General features: G+C 45.5%; 1 protein-coding gene across 2 annotated transcripts in view; it reads left to right on the forward strand.

The window, feature by feature from the left end:
- MYO18B (myosin XVIIIB) overlaps positions 1-12,128 on the forward strand; it is a 565,740-nt gene that overhangs the window by 63,635 nt on the left and 489,977 nt on the right. Inside the window, exons 5-8 of one of the 2 annotated variants that reach the window (XM_033955842.1) lie at positions 732-1,310; positions 1,377-1,619; positions 3,970-4,036; positions 5,850-5,962. In XM_033955842.1, coding sequence (XP_033811733.1) covers positions 732-1,310; positions 1,377-1,619; positions 3,970-4,036; positions 5,850-5,962 — 1,002 coding nt within the window. Of the gene's footprint in view, positions 1-731; positions 1,620-3,969; positions 4,037-5,849; positions 5,963-12,128 lie in introns of both variants that reach the window. The other variant, XM_033955841.1, reaches the window with a different exon arrangement.

Consider the following 12,128-nt stretch of genomic DNA (forward strand, 5'->3'; position numbering starts at 1 on the left):
AGGACCACCAGGCCAGTCGGGTTTTCAGGCTAGCCCTAATAAATATGCATGAGAGAGATTTGCATATAATGGAAGTGACAGGCATGCAAATCTGCTCCATGCATATTCATTAGGGCTAGCCTGAAAACCCGACTGGCCTGGTGGTCCTCCAGGACAGGGTTGGGAACCACTGCTCTAAAGGACTTTAAAGCTCTCACTTACATTAGGGGTGTCTAAGTTTTAAATTAGGTGCCGCTAAGCGTGATTCTGCGATGGGTGCCTGAGTGTGGTTGACATGCAATAGGAACAATATCTTTTATAGGTGGCCATTACAGAATCTGGCCCTAAAAGTTAAAAAAATCTACAAAAGAAGGATACAAATAATTAGTATTGCTTTCAGCTTAAGATGGGAAGCTAGTTGGCGTGTTGAGTTTTGGTACTAACCTGTTTTGTTTTTTTCTGGCAATCTGGGTTCATTCAATCAACTTGCAAGAAGACTTCTCCGAGTTAGTTCACTTTCCCCAAGGAATACAGTTTAGCCTACCACTTTTGAGAACAGGGCTATTATCAGTAAAATATGAAGCCTAACACTGAAACTCAGTAGCAGTGTTGCAAGGATAACCTTGCATACATAAAATATTAGCAAATCGGGTTCCAGCTTCTGCTATTACCATCTTACTTCCGTGACCACTTAGTTCGTTCCTTATACTAGAAAAAAGCAGGGTAACTTCTCTTTCATATTTCTTTTCTAGTCCCCAGGAAAACTCAGTGACAACCTAGTGAAAAATTTTCTGCTAAAAGATGAGAACTTCCTTGGACTGGAAGAAATGGCCAGCAAGCCTCAGCTGTTGGTGAATGGCCTAAATGGGGAGAAACATCAGGAACAGGAAACTCAAGAAATAAAGAAGAAATCTCTAATTTTGAAGACAGTAAGACGCACTACAAGCAAGCAATCCAAACCAGTGTCTAACTCAACAATGAATATTCAAAATCAAGAAAAAACAAAGAATACCTCAGAGACCTGCAAGTCTCCACCTCCACCTTTACCTCCTCAGCAGATTGTTAAGGACAAACCCAAAGCTGACAACAGGACCAGTGTAGACACTCGGATCACTGAAGTGCAGAATGCTCGACAAAAGAGTAAATATGATAATAACCTCCACAGCAGCAGCAAAGAAACAATACAAGAATTAGAAAGGAAAACTCCAGAAAATCCAGAGAAGGGAGACTTGGTAAAAGACAGTACGGAAGAGATTCAAGTCGAGGGAAAAAACGAGAGAGAGCGAAAGAAACTCTTGGTGAAAGACAGTACGGAAGAGAATCAAGTCGAGGAAAAACACGAGAGAGAGAGAAATGGAGACTTGGCAAAAGACAGTACGGAAGAGAATCAAGTCGAGGAAAAACACGAGAGAGAGAGAAATGGAGACTTGGCAAAAGACAGTACGGAAGAGAATCAAGTCGAGGAAAAACACGAGAGAGAGAGAAATGGAGACTTGGCAAAAGACAGTACGGAAGAGAATCAAGTCGAGGAAAAAAACGAGAGAGATGGAAAGGGAGACTTGGTAAAAGACAACACGGAAGAGAATCAAGTCGAGGAGAAAAACTTGGGAGAGAAAAAGGAAAGGGCAGAGTCAGACAAGGTAAGTTCTTTTCTAACCAGCTGTACATTCTGTTGACAAGTAAGAGTAGACTCAGAAATTTTAAGCGTTTATCCAATGAGACATTGTGGTAAAATAGCACAACTTGTGCTAAAATAACCCGTCTTAATAGTAGCACACAATGATAAATTCCCCCCTTACTTGCAGCAGGGGTGTCAAACTCAATCACATTAAGGGGCTGAAATCCAAACCACAGGCTAAGTCGCGGGCCAGATCCCGCCCCCTTTATTAATACTGATTATAACACCATTTTTTCCATTCATTTTTCATATATACACACACAATATAATCTTATTAACACACTAGTCTTTAAGCCCGTTACATTAATGGGTGCTAGAATACTGTTCACCCTCTATGTTGCCCCTTCCATTCACTGCCCTCTCTTCTCTTTCCATCTCTCTCTTTCTCTCCTATATGGCCTCTCTCCATCTCCTCCTTCCTTTTGCCTTGGTCTGGCATACCTTCCTCCTTCCCTCCAAGCCATTCTCTCCCCCTCTGCTCCCTTTCCTCATTTAACTACTTCATTGGGCAGCAGCAGCATTCACAATTCATTGCTGTTGCTGGCTTCAGGTCTTTCTCTCTGGCCACTCCTGTCTTCATGAAAACAGGAAGTAGGCAGGACTGGCCAGAGAGGAAGGCCTGAAGCCAGCAACAGCAGCGAATTGTAAACGCTGCTGCTGCCTGAAGCACCTGAGGCAGACGCTTCTCTCCCCTCCCAGCCCAACCCCCGCTGACTCTGTGACCCTCCCAGCAAGATGACTTTAATATCAAACCTCCCTCCAGCGATGGCAGTCGCTGCACGCTAAACAGGCTGCTTCTGCTTTCTTCTGCTGTTGAGTCTCTTTGTTGCGTCATTGATGACGTCATCAGTGACGCGGCAAAGGAACTCAACTGCAGGAGAAAGCCCGAAGCAGCCTGTTTAACATGCAGAGAGTGCCAACGCTGGAGGGATGTTTGTACCGGTGCAGAAGTGATATGTCTCTCCCCCTCCAGTACCTGTGCAGCACTTTGCTGCGGCACATCCTCCCATGGGGGGCGGGGGGCGGGGGGGGGAGGGTTTGCACAGTGGGAGCGGGTGAGAGCGCCGATCTCCAGTTGGGTTGTTTTTTTTTTTTGTTTTAAGTTGAAAGCCGGCGCTGCAGCTCCTCTCTCGATCCTGGTGCAGTTCGAGAGAGGAGCCGTTACCATTCACGGTGAGGAAGGCCGCCGCCAGCTGTGTAATTTTTTTTTTATTATTTGAAAGTCGCCGTGAGCAAGTGGTGACGTAAAACCCGCGCATGCGCAATCGTGTTTTCGCGACGGATCAGGGAACATGATTTTTTTAGTGCGCATGCGCGTCCTACCATTTTATTATATTAGATAATGGTAATGGTTAACCAGAAAATTAAACTACACAAAATACAAAACATTCATTCCTACCAGAACACAGATAACCCCTATGCAAATATGGGACCAAAAACCAAAAGTACTAATATACTTTAAAAAAAAAACACCCTAAGATTCAAGATTCTGCAGTACAATCCCCAGAGAAAAAGCAACAAATGTATTTCTTCCTGAGCAGTGCAAAAGAAAGACAGCAGATTAAAATGCTCAAAATAGACACAATTCAAACACTAACTTGAAAATAAAATCATTCCCCCTACCTTTGCCTCCCTCCAGCGGGTGTCTAACCATCTAGCTTGCTCCAACCTGGCCGTCTTATGAGGCCCGCGGTCCGATGCCCCCAGTGTTACCTTGTGGTTGGCTCCCTCCTCCTCACAGCCGCAGTGTGCACAGAGCTGCGTGCAGCGGCTCCTCGTGCATCCTGCATCTGAACCGGAAGCCTTCTCGCTGACGTCGCGTCAGAGGGAATGCTTCTGGATGAGGTGTGGGACATGGGAGGAGCCGCTACATGCGGCATCGTGCATACTACAGCTGTGGGGAGGAGGGAGCCGGCCACAAGGTAACACTGGGAGCATCGGACCGCAGGCCGCATAAAACGACCAGGTGGGCCGGATTTGGCCCACAGGCCTTGAGCTTGACACCTGTGGCTTACAGAATAAATAAGCTGTATGCATATTTCTTGTATGAATGAGCCTGGCTTTCCTATCGATAATGGATTTCTATTGCAAGTAGATGGAGTTTTATAATTGATTTACATTTTTTATGTGCAAGATAAGGCATTGTTAGCACACATTTAGAGCAAAGACTCTTAATTCCAGGGCTAGCAAGATAAGACTGTCATTGACATCTTTCATATGGCCTACTATGGTGTCTGAAGACACAGATAATTTATTTCATGCTGTTCTTTGAAGATGCACTAACTTGGAGCTTTCTCAATGTCTTCTTGTAGGTGCCGGAAGATGTATGGTATGAAACAGAACAAGTCTGGTTTGTTCACAAATATGGATTTACTCTGGGTAAATTTCCATTTAGTAAAAACTTGCTATTAGAGCAGACATGGGCACCTCCGGTCCTTGAGGGACGGAATCCAATCGAGTTTTCAGGATTTCCCGAGTGAATATGCATTGAAAGCAGTGCATGCAAATAGATCTCATGCATATTCATTGGGGAAATCCTGAAAACCCGATTGGATTTCATCCCTCAAGGACCGGAGTTGCCCATGTCTATATTAGAGACTAACAAGAAGCCACTTGAGATTCCACCTGCTAACAGACAAGCAGAAAAGAGACTCAGAAAACTCAATGAACAAGCATCTTGTGGAGGTGGTAACCATATAAGAGATGTGGAGGGGTATTTTTGAAAGAATGCCCAACTCAGTCAGTCAATCCATCTCACATCCACAGCTCCTAGCTCTTTAGAGCTTGTGGCCTGCAGTTACAGGGTTTTCCCAGTAGAAGGGAGTCTCCCTTCTTGACCTAAAGGCCAAGAGACAGAGATCCTAGACAGAATCTTTGTAGATCAGTGAACAATTAACTCTGGGTCTTGATTCCAGGGAGGTCATAGCTAGACTACTCAAAATATAGTCTGGTTGAGTTTTCCCCCGACTCCCTAATTAGCTTCAGTTACATTTTGGAAGGCGAGGTTTCATCAAGATGGCTGCCAAGGGGACAGGGGTGAATGGGGATCCTCCTGCTTCCAATATACCAGCCTCCATCTTTTTGAATAGGTAGCGGAGCCTGAAAAGAGGTAGAGCTTGAGAGATTTGACTCTTTTGGCCTGAATCAGGCTAAGGATTAGGGGTGCTCAAAATCTGGTCAGTCTACGTCAGTGGTCTCAAACTCGCGGCCCGGGGGGTCACATGCGGCCCGCCAGGTACTATTTTGAGGCTCAAGGTATGTTTATCATAATCACAAAAGTAAAATAAAACAGTTTCTTGATCATATGTCTCTTTAGCTATAAATTACAATATTATTAAGACTTAGCCAAAATGAAAGATTTATAAACTATAAAGAGTTTTACCTCATGCAAAATTGTCATTTCTTTAATAAGACATTAACTATTTTTTTCTGAGGCCCTCCAAGTACCTACAACTCCAAAATGTGGCCCTGCAAAGGGTTTGAGTTTGAGACCACTGGTCTACGTTTTAATTTTAAACTGCTGCAAAGAGATTTTTTTTGTGCCTTTCTAAACAATTACTAGAACTCGATCTTTTTTTTCCTACAAAACAGGCCCGTAAAAGCTTTTCACTTGTTCATTTTTACAAAACTCTCAATGGTGAGCTGCTCTGCATGAATTTGCATCCCAGCAGCTCATTAATGAAAAGTTTTAATGAGCTTCACTTGAATATAACCATGTAAACCGTGTCGAGCTCCATCTGCGGAGATGATGCGGTATATAAACCCAAGATTTAGATTAGATTAGATTAGATATAGCCTAATGGCTAGTAGAGATGGGTAGTCATTAACAACGCTAGAAGACATATTGTTGCCTGCATTAACGAATACAAATGGGCAGTATTTTTTTACCAATGACAAGTTTGTAAATGATAGCCTTACTTCCAATCCAAAGCCTCCTTCCTGATCTCTCCTCCCTGTGGCTGCTGCTTCCAATGCCTTCCTTCCCCATGGCCCCCAAATGACCTCAATCCCTGATGACTCGGTGGAAGATCATTGGGGGAGGGGAGGGAGCAAAGTCTATTTGCTCCTGCCAATGGCCACGGTTGCATCCAATATGGCAGCCAAGATGTTCAACCCTGCTCTTGCTCCCTGGGCCAAATATAGACCCCAGCGTATAGAACTGCCTCTCTTATTCTTGGTTTTCTTTTACAAGCCACTGAACTGAAACCAGATGTTGGGACTCCAGAATTACCGGAGGGAAGGGTGCGAATTCGCTGTGAGGCTGATAATACCGTGATGGATGTGGACGAAGAAAACATCCACAGAGTGAGTGGAAAAATGTTAAATGTGAAAGCACTTATTCTAACATGAGAGAATATATGAAAATATGGCAGTTATTTTAGAAGTGCTATTTGCATTTTAGACATTTATAAACCAGCATTTAGACATGTATATTACATCTAAGACCTAGAACATAAGAACATAAGAACATAAGAAGTTGCCTCCGCTGGGTCAGACCCGAGGTCCATCATGCCCTGCAGTCCGCACCCGCGGCGGCCCATCAGGCCCATGACCTGTAATGTGATCCTTCTCTAATCCCTTTTATCCTTCTATCTATACTCTGTCTAAAACCTATCTTTACCCCTATTTGTATCCTTTAATCCCCCTATCGTTTAGGAATTTATCCAAACCTTCCTTGAACCCCCGTAGTGTATTCTGTCCTATCACAACCTCCGGAAGCACATTCCAGGTGTCCACCACCCTCTGTGTAATGAAGAACTTCCTAGCATTGGTTCTAAAATTGTCCCCTTTCAGCTTCTCTGAGTGCCCCCTGGTGCTTGTGGTTCCCAATAATCTGAAGAATCTGTCCCTTTCCACCCTCTCTATGCCCTTCATGATCTTGAAAGTCTCTATCATGTCTCCTCTGAGTCTCCTCTTTTCAAGGGAGAAGAGCCCCAGCCTTCCCAACCTGTCTGTGTATGAAAGGTTTTCCATACCTGTTATCATTTTCGTCGCTCTTCTCTGGACCCTTTCAAGTATCGCCATGTCCTTCTTGAGGTACGGTGACCAATACTGGACACAGTACTCCAGATGCGGACGAACCATCGCACGATACAGCGGCATGATGACTTCCTTCTTCCTGGTCGTAATGCCCTTCTTAATAATACCCAACATTCTGTTTGCTTTCTTGGAGGCCGCTGCACATTGTGCCGTTGGTTTCATTGTAGTATCTACCAGTACACCCAAGTCTTTTTTCAAGATTACTATCCCCTAGCACTGACCCCCCCATTTTGTAGCTGAACATCGGGGGTTTTTTTCCTAAATGCATGACCTTGCATTTCTCTATATTAAAGCGCATTTGCCATTTGCTTGCCCACTCCTCCAGTTTGTTTAGGTCCCTTTGTAGGTCTTCACATTCTTCCGTGGTTCTAACCCTGCTGCAGAGTTTGGTGTCATCCGCAAATTTTATAACTTCACACTTCGTCCCTGCTTCTAGGTCGTTTATGAATACATTGAACAGCAGCGGTCCGAGCACCGACCCCTGGGGAACACCGCTCGCGACCTTCCGCCAGTCCGATTAGTGGCCCTTCACTCTGACCCGTTGCTTTCCGTCTGCCAAACAGTGTTTAATCCATCTGTGTACGTCCCCTTCCACCCCGTGGCTCCACAGCTTCCTAAGAAGCCGCTCATGGGGCACCGTGTCAAAGGCCTTTTGGAAGTCGAGATAGATGATGTCTATGGGTTCTCCTTTGTCCATCTGGCTGTTTATCCCTTCAAAAAAGTGCAATAGGTTCGTTTGGCACGATCTTCCCTTGCAGAAGCCGGGCTGGCTCACTTTTAGTTGTCCATTTTTTTCTGTGTGTTCGCAGATGGTGTCCTTTATTAGTGCCTCCATCAACTTGCCTGGGACTGAAGTCAGGCTTACTGGCCTGTAGTTCCCCGGGTCACCCCTCGATCCCTTTTTAAAGATAGGTGTGATATTTGCTATTTTCCAGTCCTCCGGGATCTCCCCAGTTTTCAAGGACAAGTTGCAAATTTGTCGGAGAGTTTCCGCTATTTCGTTCCTTAGCTCTTTTAGAACCCTTGGGTGGATTCCGTCCGGGCCCGGTGATTTGTCGCTTTTTAGCCTGTCTATCTGTTTGAGGACCTCTTCATGGCTTATCTCTATATGCACCAGTTTTTCCTCTTGATCTCCACTTATGATCTCTTCTAGTTCTGGTACATTCGATGTGTCCTCGCTCGTGAAGACCGACGAGAAGAACTTGTTTAACCTGTCGGCTACCTCTTTTTCCTCTTTGACCACCCCCTTTCTGTCTCCATCATCCAACGGTCCAACTTCCTCCCTCGCCGGTTGTTTCCCCTTGACGTATCTGAAGAACGATTTGAAGTCTCTGGATTTCTCAGCCAGCTTCTCCTCGTATTCTCTCTTTGCTCTCCTAACCACTCGGTGACATTCTTTCTGGTAATTTTTGTGTTCTTTCCGGTTTTCCTCGGTTTGGTCCTTTTTCCATTTTCGGAATGATTTTCTTTTATCTCCTATCGCCCTCTTTACTTCTGTTGTTATCCAAACCGGGTCTTTTGTTCGATTTTTTTTGCACCTTTTCCTAAACCTGGGAATGTACAGGTTTTGTGCTTCCAGCACCGTGTCCTTGAATATGGACCATGCTTTCTCTACGGTTTCCATCCATTTTGAGCGATTTTTGAGTTTCTTTTTCACCACTGCTTTCATAGCTTCATAGTCCCCTTTCCTGAAGTTGAGCGTCGTCGCTGCAGTTCTTTTCACTTTGGATGCTCCTACCTCTAGTTTGTACCGGATCATGTTGTGATCACTGTTTCCTAGTGGTCCTACAACTGCCACTTCCTTTGCAGGTCCCCCTAGTCCGTTTAGGATTATGTCGAGAGTGGCATTTCCTCGCGTTGGTTCTTTAACAAGCTGTTCCATGAAGCAGTCTCCCACAGCCTCCAGGAATTCTGTTTCCCTCGCACAGCTTGAGTTCCCAATGCTCCAGTCTATCCCGGGGTAGTTGAAATCCCCCATCACCAGTACACTTCCGCTTTTGCATTCTCTCCTCAATTCTGCTTCCAGTTCTTTGTCGTTTGCTTCCGTTTGCCCAGGCGGGCGATAGTACAGTCCCAATTTTATGTCAGCTCCATTTCTTCCTGGTAATTTAACCCATAATGATTCCAGTTCTTCCACCCTTGCAGCCGTATCCAATCTGGTCGAGTGCTATTCCTCCGCCCTTCTTGTGGGTCCTGTCTCTCCTATAGAAATTGTACCCGGGTAATACTACGTCCCATTTGTTGTCCTCAGTCCACCATGTTTCTGTAATTCCTATAATGTCCAGGTCCTCATTTTTAGCTGTGACTTCCAGTTCTCCCATTTTGGCCCTTAGACTCCTTGCATTAGCATATAAACAGTTTAAGTCCTGGTTTTTTCCCTTTCTCGTTCTGCCTTGTGAATTTTTCCTCTTGCCATCCACCTTGCGGGCTTCCAGCCCCTGAATTCCATTTTGTTCTTCTTCTCTCAATGTCTTGTCTTTCCCGTCCTCAGCCTGTTTCCTCAAATTCACCTGTTCCCCTAACTCCTGCTGTATGCTCTTCGTTTTGTTCTCTGGTTCCGCTTGACCTTTGGACCCCTGTGGTGTGCCATTTGTTTCTTCCCAGCATTGTTCCCACTCAGCATCTTCATTTGATACTGTTTTCCGAAATGTCGACGTCTGGTCGATGTTCGGCTTTCCCCTTTTTCTCAGTTTAAAGCCATCTCTATTTCTTTCTTGATGTTGTTTGCCAGCAGTCTTGTTCCCGCTGTGCTCAGGTGTAGTCTGTCCCTCATGTAGAGCTTGTTCTTCCCCCAAAAAGTCGTCCAGTTCTTCACAAAGTGGAAGCCTTCCTCTTCACACCATCTCCTCAGCTATGCGTTCATTGCTTGTAGCTCAGTCTGCCTCTTCACATCTGCCCTCGTTACTGGCAGGATCTCTGAGAATGCTATCCTGTTCGTCCTCAGCTTCAGTTTCTTCCCCAGGATCTTGAAATATTCAGTTAGTGTAGTCCTGCTGTAATTTCTGCTGTTGATGTCGTTTGTTCCAACGTGGATTATCACCGCTGTCTCTTCTGTTTCAGTTCCTTTCATGATCCTTTCGATTCTGTCGGTGATGTCCTTCGTCCTTGCACCTGGGAGACATGTCACCTGATTTCAGAAAGGTTATAGAACTAGGGGATTATTGTTTTTGGACAAAAATAGAGCTCTTTTTGTTTTTTTATACTGTTTTGGGCACTAAGGACTAAATTTAGCAAATGCACCCACATTTTTTATAGCATCATCTCCAGGATGCCTCCAACAGATATTCCACTGGAAATTTTTCCATTTAAAATTCCCAGCATGCAACAATTTAAAGTCTACTAGGCAAAGTACCTTATCCATCCAATATCAATTAGCAAAATGCTGGAACCAACTACCACTTACGGTTCATAGACAACCCTGCGAAAAACAAAGGCGCACGCCAACAACTGGGCGCAAGACGGAGGCGCGCGCCGAAGAAAATTAGTTTTTAGGGGATCTGACGGGGGTTTTTGTTGGGGAGCCCCCCCAGTTTACTTAATAGAGATCGCGCCGGCATTATGGGGGGTTTGGGGGGTTGTAACCAGTGTTCCCGCTAAGCTGCGTTGGCCTGCGCTCGCGCACAAAATATTACATCGCAGCGCAAAGTTTCTCTTCACAGCGCACACACGCGTCGGTAAGGTAAGGGGACGCATTGGGGGGATTGCACTTCCCCACAATTGCCATGCTTCGGTTCCTCTTCTTCCTTCCTTCCTCCCCCCCCCCGCGGGACCCTGCGGCACCATCAACTCTTACTCCCTCTAATGTCGGCCCTGCAGCTCCAGACTTCCTCGCACCTTCTCCCCTCCCCCTTTGGATCGCTATTATTTTAAATGTTATAGCCGCGGAGCTGTATCCATCAGTGGAGATGTCTAACCTCGGCCTGCCCCGGAACTCTTACTGCAACAGTGACTTCCTGTTCCTGCCTAGACGGGCGTCTGCTGCAGTAAGAGTTCCGGGGCAGGCCGAGGTTAGACATCTCCACTGATGGATACAGCTCCGCGGCTATAACATTTAAAATAATAGCGATCCAAAGGGGGAGGGGAGAAGGTGCGAGGAAGTCTGGAGCTGCAGGGCCGACATTAGAGGGAGTAAGAGTTGATGGTGCCGCAGGGTCCCGCGGGGGGGGGGGGGGGGAGGAAGGAAGGAAGAAGAGGAACCGAAGCATGGCAATTGTGGGGAAGTGCAGAGCTGCAGGGAAGAGTGTTGCGGTACCCAGCTGGAGGGAGAAGGAAGATGAGGGAGGGAATTAAAGGAGATGCCAGGGCTTGGAGCGTAGGAGGAAGGTATGCCAGTCTAAGGGAAAAGGAAGGGGGAGATGTGAGAGCATGGAGGGGGAGCGAAAGATGGAAGAAAAGGAAAGGAGAGAGATGCCAGAGAATCAGGGAAGGGGAGATACCAGACTATGAGGAGAGGTGTGGGAGAGGGAAGGCGAGGAGAGAGATGCCAGACCAATGGGGTGAAAGGAGAGATGGAAGGGGGAGGCATACAGTTTCTGGAAGGGGCATAGAAGGAGAGAAGATGCCATATAGGGGAAGAGAGACGGCAGACAGTGGATGGAAGGAAGAGAGTTACAAGAAGATGAGGAAAGGAGAAACCACAGAAGACAAAGGTAGAAAAAAATTTCTATTTATTTATTGCTTTAGGAGACATGTGTCACTGTTTCTGTGAAGCATTGTATGCAGAGTCCAGCTTCTTGCTGGTTCAATTTAACCTTTGTCTATGTATTTTTATTTTATCCCCCCTTTTACAAAACTGTGAAGCGTTTTTAGCACCAGCCTTGGTGGTAGCAGCTCTGATGCTCAGAATTTTATGAGCATCAGAGCTGTTACCTCCGTAGCTAAAATCCACACTACAGTTTTGTAAAAGAGGGAGGGGTTAGTTTGTGATTACATATTCCTTACTAGGCGAAGGTGTTTTCTGTGTTCTGTGTGTTCGAAAGACATGGTTTTCTGTTAGGATTGACGGTGTAGGATTGATCTGTGCTGGTCTGGCTTGTTTAGTTTTACAATGGGTGTATTGATGTACTGCTCACTGCAATATGTAAGATGCTGCCTTTTCCTAGGTACTCATGTGTGACGTGTGGTTTGTTACTAAAAATCATGTTTTTCTTACAGATGGGGGGGGGGTGCCAAAAAATGATGGGCCCCGGATGTTACATATGCTAGGTACGCCACTGTATGTAAAGATACCAGAAAGCTGGCGTAGCAAAAACTTCTAAGTTTTGAGTATTTAACCCTCCCACAATCTCACGGGCACTCGTTTCAAGTTTATTGAGATTTTGATTTAAACGCAATATCAAATATTTTCAATGCGTATAACAAAAATAAATTTGGGGAAATAAATAAAACCATTTGAACCAGTGTTCCCGCTAAGCTGCGCTGGCGTGCGCTG

Source organism: Geotrypetes seraphini, chromosome 8 (genome assembly GCF_902459505.1).
Source record: "Geotrypetes seraphini chromosome 8, aGeoSer1.1, whole genome shotgun sequence".
Lineage (NCBI taxonomy): Eukaryota > Metazoa > Chordata > Amphibia > Gymnophiona > Dermophiidae > Geotrypetes > Geotrypetes seraphini.